At 51.9% G+C, this 22,708-nt stretch overlaps 1 protein-coding gene across 2 annotated transcripts; it reads right to left on the reverse strand.

Annotated features, from left to right (window-relative positions):
• Window positions 1-4,052: 4,052 nt before the first annotated feature.
• Window positions 4,053-22,452, reverse strand: STRIP1 (striatin interacting protein 1). 2 transcript variants are annotated; one of them, XM_082404174.1, is made up of 21 exons: window positions 22,226-22,452; window positions 19,690-19,759; window positions 18,889-18,963; window positions 18,286-18,420; window positions 18,068-18,188; window positions 17,219-17,287; window positions 16,110-16,216; window positions 15,874-16,001; window positions 14,435-14,617; window positions 13,828-14,045; window positions 12,441-12,506; window positions 12,276-12,339; window positions 11,069-11,140; window positions 10,506-10,580; window positions 10,211-10,308; window positions 8,785-8,911; window positions 8,472-8,572; window positions 7,638-7,704; window positions 6,991-7,095; window positions 6,140-6,344; window positions 4,053-4,951 (listed from the first exon to the last, which is right to left on the reverse strand). In XM_082404174.1, the coding sequence occupies exons 1-21, from the start codon at window positions 22,403-22,405 to the stop codon at window positions 4,704-4,706; spliced, it is 2,514 nt and encodes an 837-aa protein (XP_082260300.1). In that variant the 5' UTR covers window positions 22,406-22,452; the 3' UTR covers window positions 4,053-4,703. The 2 variants fall into 2 exon arrangements, with proteins under 2 accessions (XP_082260300.1, XP_082260301.1); XM_082404175.1 differs by lacking the exon at window positions 14,435-14,617.
• Between the last annotated feature and the right edge of the window lie 256 nt (window positions 22,453-22,708).

Below are 22,708 nucleotides of genomic sequence, written 5' to 3' on the forward strand. Positions count from 1 at the left end.
TACCAGGTGATTGTGTATCCTCAGGGTTTGGCACTTGGTTGCTCTAAGGCTGGTCTGTGCCTGGGGTCCAAGCAGGGATCCTAGAGGCTAGGGGAAGATGGGCCTGCGGCCAGCCCTCAATGTGTGCCATGCCTGGCTCTGTCACCTGCTCGGGGTCCCTGTGGCTTCGGCTGGTACAAGGAGGAAGGGAAAAGCCCAGCTCTAGGGTTGCTGGGCTCATCTGGAAGGGAAAATTCGGCATGGGAAGGGGCGTGAGAGAGCTGAAATAAGCTTGTGGCCGAACTGACACTGGAGGGGAGATGGAACAGAAGTCCAGGAAGCCCACTGAGTGTTCTGAGCTCCCCTAGGCTGGGACCACAGAGTAGTGGGGGTGTGGCCATTCCCTGCTCCCAGACGCCCAGGAGCATGTCTGAGCTGTAGGGCAGAGACGAAAGCCAGGACTCTTTCTTGTGGTTTCAGAGTATTACCCATTCTATCCTTCATCCCCGCTTTCTGCCTTATCTTCCTGGAAGGCAGGAAAGAAGCAGGCCTGGCCCTCCCACCCTCCCAGTAAACACAACCACATTGCTCAGAGCAGCTCAGCCTCAGCTAGCAGCCCAGCTCCCCGACCCCGGGCCTCCTCCTCCAGGCCCAGAGAAACCCAAGCACACAAAGATTCCAGTGGCCAGGGCCGTGCTTCTTCCCAAGGAGAGTGCAAATCCATCAGATCGGATTTACCAGCCAAGACAGTCACTGTGGCAAGGCCCAAGCATCACCCAGAGGAAACCAGTGTCCTCCTTCTCTTCCCTTCCCTTCATTTGAGGGCCTGGCTTCTGAGGTCCAGGTGTGAGCCCCATGTGCACCAGGAAGGGAAGAGTCTGGGCAGTACGGAGAGGCAGCCCCAGCTACTGCTGATGAACAGAACCACCTTCGCCCAGCTGGTCAATAATGAACTGGGGTACAAACCCACACTTCTAATTCCAGGGCTAAGAGAACTGCACTAGAAGTTTCTTCACCCAAGGAGTGGCCAGCAAAATTTTGGACTTTTTGTCTCACAAAAGTTAAGAGAGATGCAGAGAGAAAGATTAGTTTGTTCTACAAATATTGAGTGCCCACTTGTGCTGGGTATTGTGCTGGGTGCCAGAGATAGAGTGATGGTCAAGAAAACCGTGATTCCCTCTCTCACAGCTTAGAAAGAGGGAAGAGGAAAGAATCTGTGAAAGCAAAGGAAGCAGAAGTGGGGAAGAGACAGACAAGAGAAGAGAATAAAGTTGAGTCAGAGATCAGTGCAGCAACGGCAGGAGAGGCAGGCAGAGGCCAGAGCGGGCCCTGTGCGGGAGGGAGGCCCTGGTGGGGGAGGGCACAGGGAGGCCAGAGACCAGCTACTGGCTCCCATCCAGGGGCATCTGCCCACAGCTCATATTTTTCTGTCTAGTGACAGCTAAATGAAGAGAAAGCTAACTTTACAACCGCCCACTTCACACATAATGAATATGAATGGGCATCCCGGAGCCTGTTCCCTAGGATTATCTGTGAGTTGACGGGTTCTCCCACTGACTGGGCCATCCCAGCCAGCCTGTCCCCTGGCTGGGACTCAGGCAGCCCTTCCACCTGCTTCCCATTAGCCGTCCTTCCATCTTCCCCTCCTCCTCCACACCCTAGGCGTCTCACCCCTAAGACAGCCCCCAGGTCTCCAGACGCCCCTGCCCCCATGGCCTCACTCCAGAGGCAACCTCAGCCCTCAGCCTAGGCCCGATGTTTTCCCAAGGCCAGGCTGGGGCTCTGGTCGGCCCCTCTGAAAAAGAAAAGGGAAGTGGCCCCACTTGAAATCTCAACCTAAGAGAGGTGCTAGGCTCGGTCTCCCTTTGCTAAGGCTCCTCTCTGCTCCTGTGAGGCCCACCCAGAGAAGCCCTAAATCTTGGTCCTGGCAGGGGCCCGGACACCAGGCCCGGAGAGGAGGGCCCTAGCCAGATGGCCCTTCAGTCCCAGCTTCTAGCCTCAGTCCAGCATCAGGAAATGCTTCTCATTAGAGGCATTCAGTCTTCGGCCCCGGCCTCCCCCAGTCCTTTACACATCAACCTGAATTACAACCCCAAAGTGCAGACCCTCTGTAGCTCCAGACGGGAACAGAGGCCAGTATCCCCAGGAACTGAGCATTTCCTGTATCCGGCAGAGGGAGAACATACCTCACCCCTGCTCCAGCCTTGGCCACGGGCTCATCCCAGCCATGAGCACAAAGCGTCCGCTCCTGGAGCCCTTGTTCCTGATGCTGGAGCCCCCTTGCCTTCCCCTCAACAACTGCAGCCTCCCCTCGCCCTGTCCCTTCTCCAGGAGGTGGGCACCAGCTGGGAGCAACGGTCCTGTGGAGCCCTGAAGATGTCTGTCTCAGTACCTAGCACATTACTGCTCTTACTTGCTTTTATGGCCAGCTCTCCATCAGCTGTGAGCTTGTCAAGGAAAGTAAGAGTGTGGTGTCCTATTCACCTGGACACTCAGGGCACCCAGAACGGGGACCGGCCCAGAACAGGCCCCCAAGGTATGACGGCAGGGCTGATGCTCCAGAGATATTCCTGTACAAAGACCAGGCTTCAAACAGCCAATCTGCCCAGAGTACACTCTGGGGCCATGGTAAGGCACTTCCCCTCCTGGGCCAGCCCCTGGGCCCACAGAGGCAGGATCCACCTGCCCGAGCTTTACAGCCCTTGCAGCTTTGATATTCTGTGTTCTTTTTGCACAGATTTATATAGAGATATTTACAGACATTTGCAAACCAAGAGGGAAAATGGCACCTCTAGTTAAGGTGAAGCTTCAGAGAAGCTTCAGAGGAGAGATTTGGGGAAATCAAAAGATGGGAAGGAGGTCAAAGCCTCAGCCAGACGGCTTCAGTAAGCCAGGCTACGTGGTCAAACAAGAATGTGAAAATCCAACTTACTCAAACTGCCACCTCAAGATGCGTACTTCCTATTGACCCTAGTAAGAAACAGCAGAGAATCCACTGTGCACACATAAATTGTGTCAAAGTCCCTTGTCCTGTGCAAGTTACTTTGTGGCAAAGGCCAATCACAGGGACTTGCCATCTCCTAGGCTGTGTGACTTACATACGGAGCACACTGCTGGCTCCTACCCGGCTGCTCATAATCACACTGGCGCATAAAGGCCTGTCCTAGAAGCCCAGCTCAGGGCCTGGACTGAGGCTCAGTGGACATGTACTGAACGGAAGAGCCAACAAAGGGGAGATTTCCCCCAGAGTACGTTTCTTTTCTTAGTCAAGACCCTTTGGGGACTTAAAGCCCCCTATAGGTGGCCTACAGGTAAGATAAGGGAACTTTAAGCAATTCCTAAAAGGGAACACTCCTTTTCTCAGCATCAGAATGGTAAGATCCTCAGAAGCAGAGCCTCAAGATCGAGCAAGGTGGAGGCAGACATGTCCAGGGATCTGAAGGCCAGATGCAGGCTCCGGAAGCCTCAAACTGACACCGACCACAAAGGTGTTCGTTGCTTCTCCCTCAGCCACGCGGGCTCCTGGGCCTCCCGACACTCCCTTTCCCAGGACTCCTGATGGTCTGCTTCCCCAGCCTCTGGGCACTTAAGTTTCCTCTCAGTTCCCATCTGCCCCAGTGAGGGTCCAGCACAGTCGACCCCCTCTCTGACCTGGCCCCTCCCTCCCTAATACTGAAATTGGTTTGGCTGAGTCCAGCTCAGGGGTGTGATCCAGAGAAACCTGGGGCACCTACTGTAATACCTCTAACCCAGGGGTGCAGACAACTTACAGCTCCAGCAACCCAGAGCCCTGGGGCTGGGAGCCCTGGAGCAAAACCAGACTGATGTAGGGAAAGAACACTTGGGGTAAGTGCCAACTCCCCCTCCCCTTCCCCCTCAGATGAGAAAGGTGGGCAGCTTGGCAGGGACAAGGGGGTGACCTATCAATGCTGGCAAGAAAACTCTCTTTCTAGACCTGGAGGAGATATTCAGGGGCCATATTTCCTGCAGACAAGGCAATGGGCATTGTTTTTGCTTCCTTTTAATGTAAACAGAATACACAAACACATTAAAAACCCCAACATGACACAAGAGAACACACGCAGATTCATATATATTTACAGAAACTTGCACACCAAGAAAAAAAAAATGGCACCTCTGGTTAAGGGAAGCTTCTCTTCCTGTCCCAACCCCGTCCAAAACCAAACTGCTGAGGCAGCTGCAGGATCCTCTGCAATTGCTTCTGGATGAAACTTAGCAAGAGGCTGGAATGACATCAGAAACCCCCCAAAGCAAAACCAAGATTCTGACTTTCTGGCCTGGCTCTAATCCTAAGCCCTCCTCTTTGGCAAGCTGACATGCCAAGGATTTGTGTGTCTCAGGAAGAGTCAGCATGACCCCTGAAATTCAGATGCAGCGGGTTCCCAGCCCATCCCAGGTTTTCCCAGCCTTCGGTGGAATGACAAATGAGCTGCAACCAACTATGTCCAAGAGAGGAGGGCGCGGAGGAGTGAAGGAAGAGAGGATCCCAAGCAGAGAGATGACCACTCCCGAGCAGGACGCTGGGAATCAATGAGAGGTCAGATGCAGACTCCCCAGCCAGCCCAGCGCTGGCTGGGAAGGGCACAGTGGGGCTGTGCTGCCACCTGGAGGGGGATGGGAGCACTGCAGCAAGGAACCAGGACAGCCCCTGGGGTACCTGGAGATCACCCCTTCTTTCATTTTCAGTCTCTTGCCCAGGAGCCTCACTGCAGCAGCTCTTCCCAGGAAATGGGCTTGGAGAAGACCTCCCTTTCTAACCAGAGGTCGTAGTTCATCTGGAAGTCCTCAGGGAGGTCCACCCGCTGGCCCAGGACACTTTGCAGGCAGTTGTCCACAGGCAGGAAGTCGGGGTTACTGTGGACCCGGTCGTACCGCCGGGCGTTGAAGCGCTCGATGTTGGCACGGAGGGCACACTCCTCTGCCTGGAAGTCCCAAGGCCGGGCATCAAGATCTAGGACAAAGCAGGAAGCCATGGTTAGGAGCCAAGCCCTTGTGGCAGCTCCCCTGGGGTTCACTGCAGCTTAGGGCCACGCCGGCCTGGGCTTGGAATGTTGATTGTCAACCAGGAGCAGGAAACCTCCAAGCCCCATCCTCGGGAAAACTGACAGGACTTCTTTCCTAGACACACAGGTAAGTCAGGTCAAAGGCGAAAAGCCAGAGCTACGGAGAAAGAGGCTACACTGCAGTTTATGTGGATCCAGTGAGGGAAAGCCAGGGGTACAACATGCTTCTCTCAAAGTCATGCTCTCCCTGGCTCTCTGGGATCAGAGGCAGGAACCTGCAGATCCCCTCATTTGCTTGTTCTCTCAGTTCCCTGACCAGGTGCTGTGGGCCACCTTGGCTCTGCACAAATTCAGGGCGTTGGGAGTGCAGATGCAGCCACATGGTCCTGGTGCTGTGACCAGGAATTGTAAGGGTGCGGTAGCATGCTCAGGGGACACCGGGAAGACCCACTCTGCCAGGGAGGCCAAGGTGGGGAGGGGAGGAACACATGCAGATACAGAACAACTAGGGGGTACGGGGAGGTACCCTGCCGGGAGAGAGTACAAAACTGGGGGAAAGCATGGCCAATGTGCACTGACTGTGCCCAGAGCCCTAGGTGTGATGGAAGCTGGGCTGAGGGGAAGCTGGAACAGATTAGATGAGGACAGGGAGGGACAAAGTGTGGGCCTTAAATACGTTAAGAGTTTGGCACTAATTCTTAGGGAAATCAGAAGCCAATGAAGGATTTTACTCAGGGAGGTACCACCACTGGATCTGCATTTTAAAAAGATCACTACAGCAAAGTCTGAGGCACTGATGGAGAGAAAGGAACTGGCAGGGAATCCATCAGGAGCTGTGAGAATTTCAGTGACCAGAACCACGGCAGCTGCAGGGGGGAGAGAGGACGAGAGGACAGAGAAAGTCTTGTGACAATTTCTGGAAAAAGAGAGGGGAGGCACAGAGAGGAATGGGTATGATCACAGATGCCAAGCCTGGCAGCTTCTCCAAGTCCTTCCCAGGGCTCCCATCCTGATGCTACAGAAGCAGGAGCTGGGCTCTTCCAGGTTACTCAGAGGGAAGCTTAGCGGGAAAGCTGTCACCTCCCCGCGCCCCTCCACCCCCGCCCCGCCCTGCCCTGCCTCGTGGGGAGCCTCACCGTTGCCGTAAGCCCAGTCGTCGTTCAGCCGATGCCGCACCTTCTGGTAGATGGCAGACATCGTCTTCATGTTGCTCTTTCGCCACTGCCGCCCCAGATACTTGGTCTGCACCTTGAGCAGCTTCAGCACGTAGAGCTGCATCATGGCCTGTTTCACCTTCAGGGCCCGCTTCAAGATGGGGGCTGACTTGAACACCACCAGCATCTGGGAAGGGTTACAAGGGAGGCCCACGTTGAGGGCAGAAATAAATGCCTGCACCACCACCATGCTGCTATCCCTTCTGGGGTTAAGGGCAGGGTGACCAACTGTTGCAGTTTTCCCCAGACTGAAGGGTTTCCTGGGACTTGGGACACTTCCACTGCTAAAACCAGGAGAGTCCCAGGCAAAGCTGGATGGTTGGTCATCCTAATTATGGGTCATTCTGGAATCTGAAGAAAGCTATGAATTCCTTCACCAGAAATATCCCTATGTGCACATACACACAATTTCAGAGGATTCATGGACCTCCCCACCCCAAAGGTATCCACAGACTCAGGGTTAAGGAGACTCTCAGAACCTTGGTGGAGAACCAGTGGAGATTAAGAGGATACAGAAAATTCCTTCTATATATGTAGATTTGTTTCAGCGCATGACTGAGCCTCTTCCAGCTTCCAGTTCAACTCATCAAGGCACCAGAGATCAGCCCTTAAAATGCAAGGATGTGGCTATAGGAAAGTTAGGTGAGAAGGATGCGGCTGCAGCAGCAAGCCCACCCTGGGGACCCCTGGCCTCCAACGTGAAGGGGACCGGACAGCGGGTGGCACGCTGCTTTGAGCTCCAAGATTCATGCCTGCTGACCGCGCTGACTCACCATCGTCCTCGAATGCTTCCATTTGGTCAGCTTGTTCAAGATCCGAAGCAGATTAATACAAGAAAAGAGGTTCCTCCAGCAAAACTGGTTATTGTCACCTGCTTCCTACAGGGAAAACCCAGGAACAATCATCTCCTGCACAGCTGCAGGTGCTCCGCAGTTTCTAAGGCCCTCCCATCTGTGACGTCAGCACTGCTCAGTCTCTCCACGCGTGTACCAGAAACCCCCTCCTCCCCTCAGCCCAGGGGGACCTCCATCCCAGAAGCTGGCAGAGGGTAAGGGGTGCTCCCTAGAATTTTCCTGCAGGAAACATGGAGCATGATATTGGGGGCTGTGGCCTTGGCCCCCACTACCTGGGGCACCCATGCTCCCTCAGAGCTGTGGCCCCAGAGGGAAAAAACCCGACCAGGTGAGCTCTGGGTCGGCAGCACCTGAAGACCACACTTCTGAAATAAGCCCGAAATCCAAATCTTCCCACTCTGCAAGGTCCGCCCCTCAGCCCTTCTATGCAATTACAGTGCTTCAAAAGCCAGGCACTCAACAGTGACCGCACCTGTGAAGAACCACTACCCCTGTGAGGGGGAGGCAGGCTCTCCACCACAACCCTCACACCAAAGGGACCGCCGGGGAAGAGGCTAGCTACTCACCAGACTCTCGGCAGTCAGCTCTGGCAGCTCATGCACCACGCACTGAGGGTAGTCTAGGACAGAGATGCTGCACAGGGCAAGAGAACCCAGGCACCCGCCCTGAGCAAGGGCTGGGGTCTGGAGGAGCAGCCGCTGGCTCCTGGCCTCCCTCCCTCACTCGTCGGCGCAGAAGCAGTAACCGACCTTGTCCGCACCACCCCAGTTTCCCCAGCTCTAAGACGGGGAAATACCTGCTACTAGTGAACTCGTAAGATCCCTCTGTAGCCAGAGACAAGCTCGTAATCTTGTAAGGGGTGGAGAGAGCACATTATCCCTCACAACAATAAATCTGGAGCGGGGGGCGGACTTCTCAAGGCAATTAATTTATGCCAAGCCCCCACTGGAGACTGTGTCTGGCTAACAGCTCAGCTTGTGGTGTATCACACTGAGGAGCCATCAATGTCAAGTGCAGCTGGCGCCAGGTGATGGGGTGGGGACAAGACATTACAACATTACAGTGCACGGGGCCAAACTCCTTTGAGAGCAAGCGCCCAGCCAGTCTCCTCAAAAAAAAAAAAAGGGCACAGAAGGGCAGTGAGGGCAGTATTGGAGCCCAGGATGAGAACCCTCCCATCCAGGCAAAGACAGACTGAGTCACCTGTCACTAGACTAGCTAGACTCAGGTTTGACAAACTGGCATTCTCTATAGGCAGGGACCATGTCTCATTCATCTTTGGGTCCTATGCCTGGCAGAGCACTGGCTTGTGGGTGCTGAACGGGCTCAGTGGGAGAGGCCAGCTGGGAGCCCTGCCATCTGGCCATACCCACCCCTTCCTGATCCCTGGTCCTTATCACCTGTTCTTGGCAGTGATGTAAGACATAATGTTTTGATTGAAGAATTTCAGGATCAAAGGGATGCAGTTGGCAAACACCAGGTGCTGTGCCATGTACTCAAACTGCAAGCAACGGGAAAAAATATAAGCATGCCCCGTGGGACCTCACCCTCCTTCCTCCAGTGATAAAAGGCCTTGGTTGGAGGACTGTGTCTCAGAACATTCATGCAGAGCTCAAGGAGGTTTGAAGGCCAAGGCCTCTGTTCTTTGGGGCTAGAGGAGCAGCACTGCCTGAGGCGCTCGCCCAGTGGACAGAAGGAAGGGGCTGCAGGTACCTGGTAGATGTGGTTCAACTTAAAGTGCTTGAGCAGCAGCAGCAGGACCGCAGAAATGGCCTTAACAATGACCTCTTTGTGGCGGTTCACATCCACTCCCAGCTTCATGCTCTGCAACACTGTGGTGCTAGAAGCACAATCACGCAGGTGGGCCCCCAGCAGGTGCAGCACCCTCCTCTCTGGTGGTCCCAGGAGAGATGGGATTCCTGAGCCTTCCCTGGGCAAAGCTCCCACCTCACCCCCACTCTACGGACATCTCAGAGGTTAGGCCCAGCTCCACCCACCCACCTTCCAAGCAATCTAGCTCAGCACAATTGATTTCTTCCTTGTGATGCCCCAAACACATTCTTAGCCTATTTCTTTGCTTTTCCTCCAAAAATGAACTTCTCATCTCAAGATCTCCCCTAAGCTTCTGCCACCATATGAACTTGTGTTCCTCAGAGTGTGTTCTGTGGAATACCAGTATATTGAGATGTTTCATATTATGGGGAAAAGGGGTTTTGGAGTCAGATAAATTTAGGAAGCATTTACTTAAATCAGTTTCTCGCAAAGTTAGGAGCTCTCACTATAAATCTTTATAAGAGGAGATCAATATTTGACTGTGGAGTCCTTTTCCTAAGGACCATCACGATGGCCTGGTGCTCCATGACATTCCCTTTGGTGTTAGCCAACCCTGCCTCCTCCCTCACTTGGCTGTCACACCAGACGCAAGGGGCCCACCCACCAGGGAACTGGCCTCAGAGCTGGGTGGTACTGGTAGGCAGGCAGGAGATCAAGTGCCCAGGTCCTTCTCAAAGCACAACGTGATCTTGGTTTGTACTCTCACATCAAAAAGATGAGGTCAGTGCCCCAGGGAGGAAGAACCCCTAAGGATTTTACTATCACCCTGAGACATTCAAAAATATTCTGCATGCCAGTTCACTGGCAAATAGGAAAGAATCTACACCCAGCTCAGGTCCAGCTGTTGGCTGATTTTTGTCCAGAAGCTAAAACTGTATGTCCTGGATGTCCCAATCACATAGCTTTCAAGGGAGCCTTTGGGGAAATGTCAAACAGTCCGATTCATTTTATAGAGGAGGAAGTGACTTTCACCAATTCACTCAGATATTCACTCAGTGGCAGAGTCTACACTAGAATCCAGGCCAGCCAGATTAAGCCACCTCCCCAAGCAGTAAAACTAAATATTTCACCCAGTACGTTTTCTTTCTTCTGAGCCAGGAATACCCTAAACTTAATCTGCAGAGAAGCTGAGCCAAAACAACAGCAGCAGCAACAACAACAAAAACAAAGAATGACAACAGCAAACAAGCTAGCAAACAGTGGGACCAAAAGGCAAACACTTCCCCTTTCCTCTCTACCCTTCTGCCCCTGACCTGCTCCATTCCTAGGAACCATACACACTCAATACTCAAGACTTGATACTCACGGCATCTCCTCAGGCAGGACATCTGCTAGGATGTTGATTGAGTCCGTTTTGGCCTTTGAGGTGGGGGCTGCGGCCAGCAGGATCTTCAGCAGCGCAATCTGGGGAGGAGCAGACCGTTCAGATGGCATGGGTGAGAGGGGCCAGGGGCGGCACTAGGCCCTGAGAGGTGGTCCTTCTGGAGGTGCTCAGGCAGCAGAAGGAGGGGTTAAAGGACACTGGCGGGCACGCTCTCAAGGCCAGCGTTGTTGGGAGGGGACCCCATGGCAGGTCGAGCACTCAGGAGAAGTGCACTCACCATGTACTGAGGCAGGCTGGGGAGCAAGCCTTGGTAGAGGGTTTCTGCAGGGACTTGCTCGACTTCCTCTTCTCCCTTTCAACAAAATGGGTACAATGGGTACAAATACAAAGCCCGGTCCTGACGATGCTCTCCTGAGCCAGCATGATGGTTGGCTGGAGGAGAATCTGTAAGTATGGATGTAAATGATGATAATGATAGCAAACCTTGAATAATACAACATGCCAGACACTTTACTTGTAAAAACACATTTAATCCTTACTACAACTCTATGGAGAAGGTACTATTGTCATTCCCATTTAACAGGCTAGGGAATGAAAGCAGAAGGAGAGCCAGTACCTTGCCTAGGTCGCCACCCACTAAGTGGTGGAGCCAGGATTCAGAGGAAGGTGGCTGGCCCAGAGTCTGTGCTCTTAAGCCCTGTTCCTGACACTCACCAGCCCTGCAGCGGGAGCCAGACTGGGAGCTTTTGGAGGGCAGGCCTGGGGCATTTTGCGGTCTAGGCCCAGCACAGTGCTGGGAACAGCTGGGATCCTGCGGACCGAGGAGGGCCTCCAACTCACCCCTGAGAGAGGAGAGCGAAGGTACTCCTCCTCCATCTGCGCCTGGACCTCTGCAATCGATGTGTACTTGTGCTGGAGAGAGAGGGAAAGAGGCGCTGGGGAAAACACCCCTCATTCTCTGGCCAAATGCCCACACCTGGCAAAGACCCCACACAATTTTCTTCAAACACCATCTTCTCAAAGAGCGCTAAGTCACCATACAGATCCCGAACTGAAATCCCAAACCTGAAATATTTTTCTAAGTGGGCACCTACCTCTTAAAACCAGTGTAAAAAAGCACACAATAGATCAGAAAAAAAAGCAAATTAAAGGAGAAAAGGGGGTTTTCAGACAGTGACAATGACAGGAGGAAAACAAAAGCAGAATCAAGCACCCAAGTACTCAGAATCAAGTACTCAAATGCTCAAAAAGCCCCTGCATGAAGCCCACTTGGTACTACAAATTTCAAAAATGTATTTCAAAAACATATAAACATTTACATTCCAGACATGCTATTAGGGGCCACACCTCTTCCCCACTCGTGCTGCTTCCTCCCAGGTGGAGGGACACGAGTGCACAGAGCACTCCTGGTCCCTCCCCGCCCCTCCCCCACACTCACTCCTCCCCTCCCGGACTGGCGACCGGCGAGTACGGGAGGAGGAACAGGACAGTCTCAGCCCCCCTTTCTCTTCTCTCTTCAGAAAAAAGAAAAGCCTGTAAACTCTTCTGCTCCTTGACCAGGCTCAGCAGGGTTCTAGCACTGCCTGGTCTGGGTAGGCGAGTCTGCCTAACTCTGGAAGTGAGGTATCCGGACACCTACTGTTGTGTTCTCATGCCTCATTCTCCAATCACTCCATGGGCAATAAAGCTGGCATTTCAATCTCCCTCTGCCTACTCCCCTAACTCAACTGCCTTAGGACTTGGGCAAGGAAAAGGCAGGCTATTTACTAAGCCCCTTAAAACTCCAACTGTCAAGTAATATAATCTTTCATGAACCCCCACTAAGTGCCCAACAAAAGCTCAGTTAAAATAAGTAAAATGAAAAAAAAAAAAAAAAAAGTAAAATGCATGAAAAACTGTTTTAAAGGATGCTGCCACTGTCCACCTATTCCTCCACCCCCAGTTCCTTCAGGCGGACAGATGTCTAAAAAGGCTTCTCCCAAAGGGCTGGTCTCACTTTACTCACTTGGGACCAACCTAGGCCAAAAGCTCACCCAAAGCCACCTACCTGCTTCAGAGTCTTGATGCTTTCGTGGATTGGCCTGGGCAGCCCCACCACTGTGTTCGTGTCACTGGAGAATAACAAAGGCCCTGTGTTAGGCCTGGGTCCCCAAACACCAAAGGCTGGGTGACCCCACTACCTTTCTTCAAAAGGAACTCGGATCACACTCACCTGCCCAGAGTGTAACCTATGAACTTGCTGCGGCTGGACTCGAGGAACACCTCGATGTCCTTCTCTCTGCCAAAGGAAAAGACTGCTGCTTTCTTAAATGTTATCTCAAGGCATCATAGTTAATAAAACACAGAAAACACAGAATGTCCAGAAACTGTGAAGCCAAAAGAAAAAGTCTCCCACAATTGTTTTTCTTTTTGGAAAAAAGAAAATAAAAAAACAAAGAACTGAAATCATCTTCAGACTATTTTAAGGTCCTTCATAATGCTGTTGGATCAATAATCTAAAAATGTATTATGTGTAACTAGTTTATTCATAAAATTAAGGTGATACATCAAACTTAAAAGCATACTTTATTCAGATATTAATAACAAGTTTGTCACAACAGAATTTCTCAGATATTTACAATTTTTACAATTAGAGCTGTAAGCTACTGATTTTTTCATGAGTCACACTGTCCTGTCTCAGACAATCAGGCTAGCTTGCATTTTCTGATGACTTGTTTTGTATTCCCATCACAGATCACTGAAAACTGGGGCTTTAACCTGGATCAAGAAAATGACCCCTATATCTTTTCACGTGTTCATCTATTTCTTAAGTTGGTGCCCTTTCAAACAGATACCATTTATATACATCCAGGAACCTTGACATCCACTGATTCACGCACATATACCTCAAACATCTTAATTATGGTTCTAAAGAAATTCTTCCTTAATCTATAATTTTCTGTCAAAAATCATATACAACCCCAGGGTGGGTGGAGATGGGTTCACTTAAAAGTCCTTGTTTTAATTTTTTCCCATTCCCTTTCACTAGTATCACGTCCAATCAAGAGCTAACCCAGGGCTTCCCTGGTGGCGCAGTGGTTGAGAATTGGCCTGCCAATGCAGGGGACACGGGTTCGAGCCCTGGTCTGGGAAGATCCCACGTGCTGCGGAGCAACTAGACCCGTGAGCCACAACTACTGAGCCTGCACGTCTGGAGCCTGTGCTCCACAACAAGAGAGGCCACGACAGTGAGAGGCCCGCGCACCGCGATGAAGAGTGGCGCCCGCTCGCCGCAACTAGAGAAAGCCCTCGCACAGAAATGAAGACCCAACACAGCCAAAAGTAAATAAATAAATAAATTAATTAATTAAAAAAAAAAAAAAAAAAGAGCTAACCCACGTTACTGACTCAAGAGCCATATAAGGGCCTCCCTGTGCAAGGCCAGCACCCTGACACCCCCAGGGCCAGCACTGGGCACTTTAAGAGAGGCTCATCGCAGAGCCAAGGCCAGCATGGCCCTGCACAGGACCTCATGTGACAACTCAGGCCCGGTGCCAGGCATGGGGATGTGACAACACTGGTTTCAGGAGCAAAGAGTGTTGCGGAGGTCTGAGACTCACCTGACCTTGGGAGCCCACGGGAGCCCCTTTGGGCAGGTAAGCCTGTCAGTCTGGGGGTGCTGCAGTGGGGGAGGCATCACCTCATCCCGCTCAAGGGGGAATGTCTCCCCCTCCAGACTGCTGTCGTCATCATTCTCCTCTTCCTCCTCTCGAGAGTCATCAGCCTTGTAGGGATCCCGCTCGTTGAAGGCATCCAAGTTGTCCTGCTTTATCAGAGCCTGAGAGCAGAGGGACGGGAGAGCAGACGAGAGCCAACTGACGAACTAGATAAAAAGGGGCACGGAGGCTAAAGAAGTGATCACACAGAAAGGTGGTAGGAAGAGAGCCATGAGCAGTGGAAAAACCTGAGAGGAAGTCAAGGTTGGGCCCAAGTGACAAATCAGTCCTTGCCCAAGTCCCTCAAAAGTGCCACATTCTGAGTGCCCACTATAAACTGGGCCCTGGGCTGGGGACACAGTGTCCCTGCCCTAAAGGCATTCATTCTGACTTGCTGATCAGAGGGGACTTCAACAACCTTCCAACAACCTGGGGCGCATCCAGTGACTATGCCACTGCACCTGTGCACCCTGAGAACTCTCAGGAGTCGTAGGGACCTTGTCGCCCTCACCTTGTGCTCCCGACGGCCCCGTTTCTGCTGCTGCTCGATCAGGTCAGAGGCAGAGGCTGGCGGAGAGGCGGCCCTCATGTTGCGGATGACTTTGATGCTGTCCTCAGGCAGCGGGGGGAGGCCCAGGATGGCACGCTTCTCGGCCTTCATGCTCTGCAGCTCCTCAAAGCCGCCCAGCGTGCACTGTGTCACAGACAGGCGCGGAGCCGGGACAACATGTCCGTAAGCGGGTCCCTGTGTCAGGCTCAAAAGCATCTGTGACACCGTGACCCGTATCTTTACAGAGACCCACACAACCTCTGAACAAGGGACTGAACGCACCCCCAGGAGAAATGAGCGACATCAGCATGGGGGAGGAGCAAAGGGGGCAAGGAGTGGAGACGCGCAGGCTGACTGAGCCTAGTGCAGAGGTACACCTAGCTCCGTGTGTACAACAGACCCTCGAGTGTGACAAAGGCCATCTGAAGAGCTTAACCCTTCAAGCTCCTAGAAAAGTAGGTGGGACTCAAATGCTTCAAAAGCTGTACATGCCAGTCTTTCAAAGCCGAATTGGGAATACACTGTTGGATGTTCAAATTAAAAAACAACAAAAAAAATAAAAACCCACCTTCATCTAAACATCCCCCTAGAAGCAAAACCTCAGCAGCGTTCAGCAATTTTAGGCTGCTTAGTTTCACTGTTTCTGAGCAATTCAGCTTTCCTCTCTGGCTTCAGTGAGGCTTCCTGGGGAATCAACAGGCTTATCCCGCCAAGATCAAATGTGTAGAGCACTCTAAAGAGGCCTGACCTCACTGAGCCCTGGCTCCGCAGAGCTGGCCCCTTCTGAAAGAGGGGAAGGCGAGTCTCAGGAAGAGCAGGAGTCCAGACTCCAGCTCCGCTGTCTTCCCAGGTCGTTCCTCCTGGAGGGAAGGGCTCCTGGTTTGGCCTGGGCCTGGCTGCTGACAATGGCTCCCAGGCCCAGGGTGCTAGCCGGCCCACTCTCCTGGACCCACCCCTTCACTAGCTAGAAAAAGAGTCAGCTTTCACACCGTACCCTGAGGAAAATGTAGGCACAGGTCTCACTCTTTCTTCTTTCAAGTGACATCTGACTGAGGGGGCCCCAATTATACCAGCTCTAATTTTGCCTCGAATCACTTTAAAACTCCAGGTTCAAGAGCGGCTTGCCTGGAGAGACGTGTCCTATGACAGCGGAAAACAGCTTCCAGGAACCAGGGAGCCAACAATCTATTCTGATTCAAAGGCCAAGCCCCCTTTGGCTGCAGTGAGGCCAAAGTGACACTTTTTTTGTCATCGCCTTTCAGGAATCTTCTTTCAGAATTTTTTTTTAACCGAAGCAGTTATATATTCATATAATTCAATATTCAAAAGGATATACAGTGACAACTCTCCCTCCTGCCCTGTCCCCTAGCACGGGAATTCCCCTTCAAGGACGCACTCACCAGTACTGTCTTCCAGAGCAGCAAGAGAACCTTCTTCATGGGGAAGTGAGGGGCATGGCCACTGCAAAATTTGGTCACCATCCCAAATAGCATGATGGCAAATGGCTCGCTGTTGTACAGAGGGGAACCTGGGGTACACAAAGGTATCAGGACCACAGGCAGGAACAGGACCCTCCCAAAGCCCTCCAGCCTCAATTCCCAGGCAGGGCCTCGAGCCAGGATCCCCAGAGTCCTACCCAGCTCAGCCCTGAAGGTCTGTCGCATTGTCCTCCATTCGGCCTTATCACCCTCACATTCCTGGTGAACGGTCTCCACAATCAGGTACATGATGTTTAGCAAGACCCTGGCGACAAGAGCCAGCTATAATGAAGCAGGATGGGGGGGTCAAGGGAGCACCCCCTGGCTTCCTCACATCCCACACGACACGAGAAAGGCCTGCGCACCAAGGCTGGCTGGGGGGGAGGGCTGTAATGTAGAAAAAACTAAAAACTCAAGAGTCCCACAGAGCACCTTGCGGTGCTTCCTTCTCTATCTCTGGAGCTAAGGTTGGGACCAGATCGTCTTCCGTTTCTAGCAAAGTGCTTGCTCAAAGCAGCTGCTTAATAAGTGGCTGCTGAATGGATGGATATGAACAAGAATGGCCAAAAGCACTTACTACCCTAAGCTTCCCGGAATGAGAAAAACACAGAGGCAAGGCGTGAGCTATGCAAGCCAGTGTTGGATGAGACAAAGCAGTGGATGATCAAGGTGAGAGCAAGGAAGTGTTTACCATGACGGAGGGGAAATCAGGAGCGAGCAGGGCGACGGCCAGGGACCCTAACTACAGTGGGGAACACCACCAACATCTAACCTGAAAACTTCCACATTCACAAAAAGAGTCAGATTCTAATCCTCACAAAAATGGGAAGGTGATCTTGTTGTTTAGCAGTTGCTATTACTTCCAGCACAGCCAGGAAACGTCATGAAGTTGTCAGGACTAACCCCACACAGACAGGCATCAAGCTGTGCACGGAAAGGCAGAAGCAGAAGGAGCCACCTCATGTGCTTTGTCCAAATACAAAATGCCACTCCACCGGGTTTCCCAGCAGCGGTGTGGGCAGGAGGCCACATTTCACTGTGGCTCTATTAAGCATCTTCACCCTGGATTTCCGCTGGGAGTCTCAACCCAGGGCCCCACCTAGGGAGAGCCCTCAGTAGGGCGCACTGATCACATTGAGTCCATCACGCCTGCAAATTAGAGGGTGAGCACACACAGCGAGGAAACTCAAAGGTGCCCGCCCATGCCCTGCTCTGCCCTCGCTCTCCAGCTAGAGCTCAGGGAGTCCGGGCTTGCTGCTCGCCTCACCTCAGGTCTGTGCTATCAGCCAGGGAGATGGCCGGCTTCCTCACCGCACTGCTGCAGGCGGCACTGTTGCTGCAGGAGAGATGCGAGAGTCAGTGCCTTCCCCCAGGAAGGAAGAGAAGTGGCTCCCCCGACAAGTGCCGCCCAACAGGGGGATAAAACCCTATGCTATGCGCTTAGATTGCAGAAGAACCCACAGGACCCAGAGGGTAAGGACTCAAGCCCGAGACCAGACTGCCAAGGTTTGAATCTTGGCTCTAACACTTACTAGTTATGTGCCCTTGGGCACTCAACTTCTCGGTGCCATAGTTTCCTCATCTGCAAAATAGGGACGGTAATAGCAGCTAATTCATTAACATGAATTAGTACATGTAGTGTCCTTAGAACAATGCCTGGGACATATAAGCACGCAATGAGTGCTTTTATTATTGATGGTGTTTTCCTCAGATGAGCAGCAGCTGACCTGTCCACCAAACAAAGGACTAGTGGAGACACAGGCTAGAGCAGGCTTTGTTTAAGCCCATGTGTCAGACTTGTGCCTGGTCTCCTGCTCAGGGGAAACTTGCGGTCAAACACAATGGAGTCTGAAGGTTCGAAACGAGAAGGCTTTTTTATTTTTCTGAGGGGCACTGTGGGCCTGGGCAAGAGCTGCAGTGTCTGGCGAGCTCTCTGGTGTTAGCGGGCTGCGAGGCCCCTCACTGGTCTTCAACGTTTGGGTGAGCATCTCCCGTTATTCAACCTGGCTGGTTAGAACAGAACCCCATGTGGCGCATATAACCCTCTGAAAACCAGTTCTGCGAGCTCTGTCCCTCCGCTGCCCTTTCCCTACTTCAGCCCCTCAGAAGAACTCACTCTATTTCCATGTTCAGAAGCTCCACCAAAGCGTTGAATGTGCCCACCTCCAGGAGCAGAAAGATGTTGTAGCGCATCCAGGACTGCACCTCTGCCTCCGAGCTACACTCCCCGAAGGTGCCTGCAAACACAGGGCACAGCTCACTGAGCCCCTGTCCATATCTGACTGGGCAGCATCACTGAAGTGGGTGCCAGGGTCCCTGGGTGTCCACTCAGACCTTGGGCAACGTAGAGAATCGCTCGAGCCACCTTCAGCCTCTTCTCCCTGGCAGTGACCTCCAAGCCGTCCAGGAGCCTCATAGCGTGGGTGCGGTGCTGGCTGGTGTCCAGCTCAGTCCACTTCTTATCTGTCACTGCCGGGCAAGAGACAACTTACACTGGAGCCCAAAAAATCCTCACCGTGGGGCGGACACCATGTTAACCCATCAAATTCAGGACTGCCACAGAACCAGAACACTCAGGAAGATAAATTACTCTCTATATAAGGGATGAGGACACACTGCTGCCCTATGAATTTGAATTTCCAGACTGAAACACTGCTGCCCTATGAATTTGAATTTCCAGACTGAAACACTGCTTTTTTGGGTGCAATTTTAATCACATAAAAGTTTTTTCCCCCCAATACTCACATTCTGAAAAGGCCCCACCAGAGTACCTGCAAGCCCACCCTAAATGTCACATCTGGCCTTGAATAATCATGGTTCAGCAGGTTTCTTAGGCCACTCCAGGATGACTTAGGTCATTCAGATGACTAAGAGAAGCCCTGCAGAGCTCTCATGATGCAAGCTGAAAGAGCCAAGAAGCAGGGGGAATCGTCTCACCGTGCATCCAGAAGTCCTCCTCAAAGCATTTTCGATTCATCAGGAATTCTGGCCCTTCTGTATAGCTGTAAAGCTCTGTCAAGAACAAAGTGTCATCATCTCCTTGTCCACGTCCTACAGCAGGTGTCACATGTAGCAGAGAAGGTATGCTTCTAGGCATAGTGACTCCTGGACTATGCTGTCTAATTACTAACGGGGTCTTAGTGCTCTGATGTGCACAAAGGAGAGAATGCTGACTTCCCTTGCAGCCAATAACCAGATGCCAGTTAGGCATAAAGCCAGGCATTTCCAGTCCGATGTGCATCAACCCCATCATGCCATGCCAGAGGCTGACCGCCACCGTGAACGTGTGTCTGTCAAGTGGCTTGAGAATAGGGCCTGTGCTATGGAGGCATGAGAATCAGCTCAGGCTGACTTCATATTACACGTGAGCAGCAGTGGCAGCGACAGATGGGCACAGGTGCAGGCACACTTGCTGGCACTCCTCAGGACCCCTGCTCTAGGAGAGACCACTGTCAGGGGGATTGCATATGGCCAAGGAACATCAGTGTCCACACTGGGACTGGGCCACAGCCAAGTAAGCTGATCATGCAGAGACACTTCATAAAAGTAAAGGACAAGCCGAAGTTATGAGATACAAAGGGCTTGAATCCAATAATTAACATGTTTTACATATACACATCACTACTAGGACTATCTAGGGGGAAAAAATGAACTCCAAAATGACACTCACTCCTAATTTTATTAAAGACCAATAAGGAAAAAAAGCACCCCCCAATAATAGGGAGGCCTGTGCTTTACCTGAGAGCTCTGCAGCCCACTTGTCTGTGTCAGCATACTCAAACTCCAGGTCTGGAGACTCGGAATAGCCCTGTTGAGAAAAGGAGAGTTATGCAAAAGATCACTGCGTTTTCCAAAGGAACAAACACATATGCCTCCAGAGACACTGTTGTGTTACAGGACGTCCTTGCCTCCACTTTTCTAATGTTGTATCGCAGTATTTTGTCTCCTGGGAAGTTCAGGTCTCCCTAACAAGCCCTCTCAGAGCACCTTGCACTGCTCCTTCACAGCACTTATCATAATTCATAATCATATATGCGCATGTGTATCTGTTTAGTGTCTGCCTCTCCATGAGACTGCCAAGTTTCCTGAGAGTGGGAATTTTGTCCATTTTGCTCACCAATGATTCCACAATGCCCAGCACACTACTTGGCATGAATGACTAAATGAATGAATAGCTTATACTCAAATAAATACTTGTTGGATGAATGAACACTAAAGCTTCCATGTTTTCTGTGCAGTGAAATGACCATTCCACATGGTGCTAAGATTTTGGAAGCCTCATTTCTTTCTGGCTAGTGGGCTATCAATAGCTCAGAACAAAATGAGTATTGACACCCTCAGCCTTCCTGCCCTTCTCTCAAATTTCAGTGAGAACTGACAGAGAAGGCAGCGGCTGAACAGAAATGGGTTCCCTCCCACACAGAGGAGAGACTATGACAAAGAGAATCTTTTTACTGCTGGGGATAGGTGAGTACTGAGAACGCACCATCTTGGAAGCCTTGTTCTGGGAAAAGAGAAGAGGCGAAGAGAAAGGTAGTCCTCGAACTTAATTACAATTTACTTGGGAAGACAAAGACCACCCACAAAATGATACAACATACCCACAAACAGTGAATAACATGAAGAACTCTACTCCTTATTCGACTCAACAGAGTGCACACTTTCATAAGTTCCTGAGCTTCAGTTTCTTCATTTATGGAATGAGGATGACAGAAATCTATCTTGAAGGTTTTTAAGGACTAATCAAAACTGTGTAGCACACAGTGGACTCTCATCAAATATCTGCCTCCCTGTCCTGCAGGCATTCCTCATGCTCCCAGCCTACTGATTTCAGCTATGACTCAAAAAAGAGCCACATCAGTATCTGTAAGAAAACAGATTTAAGCAGGTCTCTCAGCTTAAATGTGTTCTCTGACTGACCTTCCACGTGTTGGGTCTATATAGAAATTAAAGGGCAGAAAGAGCACGTGCATTTAATGGCCACTTAGGAAACTTTTAAACTATTTTAGAACTAGGACTCCTCTCATGATGAAAGTGGATTCACCCCTACCACTTTCATAATCCTCCATACTTGAAAAATTACTAAGAAGTCGCCACTGATGTGCAATAAGCCCACCATGCAAGGGCTACTAAAAAGTCAGTTTCATTGCTTTTTCAAATAATTCACTTCAAGCTCAAAGTGTATCTGATTGGAACTTGCCAAATTTTGATGTTTTATCAGAGGTTTGCTCTTGCCAACAAAAACCCAAAAGCTTGAGAGGAACTGATTTCACATGTCTAAAGACGGCATCATCACTCTTTGGTATGACCTGGTACATTATGTCTGGACAATGAGGAATTCCCTCTCAGTAATAAGCACCTGACTGCTAATCAGCCTCGGAGTCCTCTCAGGTGAAGAAAACCTCACAGTAAGTGCTCTGGGAACATGGTGATTAAGAAGCCCTAAAGCGCTGCGACGTGCGTGTCTTCATTCATGAATTCTACAAGGGAGGCAGTGGGAGTAATTCTTTAACTCGGGGTGAGGTGACTAGTCAGCTCCAGACTACTGTGTCTCCGGAATGGGAGGAACAGCCCACTAGCAAGAGAAGAGGGATGCTGAGCCCTAACGCATGTTTAATATATATTTCTAATCTTTAACAGTTCAGCATCGGGCGCACTGGGCACACCAACCACCGGGCACTGTCAAACCGTGGCCTGAACCCGCAGTGGCTAAGGTCAGAGAGAACAGAACTGCTCCCCCTCCTACTCTCGCAACCTCGAGGCGCACAGGGTATACTATTAGTGCTAATTAGCTCCGTCCGTCTTCCAGGTGCCTTCCCAACCCTCGCCAGTCCCTCCCTGCCCAGACACGCCGTCCGCCGCGGAACCCACGCGACCAGAAGCCGGAGATGACTAGGGGGTCTGGGGGTGCAGCCGCCCCGCCCTCTGGAGCGCACGCAGACCACTGACTCTTCACCCCTGAACTGAGGCAGGGGGCGGATTCCCCAGGGGCTGGGACCCGGAGGTCGCGCTCACAGCCCCGGCCGCAGAGGAGCGAACGAGCGGACACCGGCTCGGGGAGGATCTCCTGGGCTGCGAAGCTCCGGGAGGGGACCCCGCCTTCACGCCTCCGGCCTCGGGGAATGCCAGCCTTGCTTCCTGCTCTTTTCGCTGTAAATGACAACTCCCCTGCCGAACCCTCCGGGAAACCCAGCCTGGACCCGAAAGTGGCCCCGGGCCTGGACCCCCCGCCGCCGCCTGCCTGGTGTTAGCCTCGCCCCCCGAAGCTCCTGACCTCCGAGTCTTTGCGCTGGTTGCGGTTGAACTCTCGTGCTTTGCCCCCGGGCAGGAGGCTCCCAGCAGTCCGCGGTGCCCCAGCAGGAGGCTGCGCCGTTGCGGGCGGCGGAGGTGGCGGCGGCTGGGGCTGCTTGTTGTTCATGATCAGCAGGCCGGGAGTGCCGACCGCCGGCTCCATCTTGGCTGCTCCACACCCCCGGCTCAATTCACAGACTGTAGCGGTGATGCAACTCTCGCGTGATTTCCTCCTGGAACGTTCCCTTGTCGCCATATTAAGTGTGGCGGCAAGCGGCAGAGCCATCTTGGCTGCCCAACACCTCGCGAGATTTCCTCTGTGGACTCTAGTCCTTCTACGTGTTTTTAGTTTCTACCCTGTTTCTTTTCCAGTTTAGAGGTCGTTTTATCTGTGAAGGTTCCCTTAGCCCCTTCAGTCAGTTTAGTGCCCCTCCCCTTCCTTTAACATTGCTTTGCACTTGTCATT

The sequence above is a fragment of the Balaenoptera borealis genome, assembly GCF_965194805.1.
Source record: "Balaenoptera borealis genome assembly, chromosome: 1".
NCBI lineage: Eukaryota > Metazoa > Chordata > Mammalia > Artiodactyla > Balaenopteridae > Balaenoptera > Balaenoptera borealis.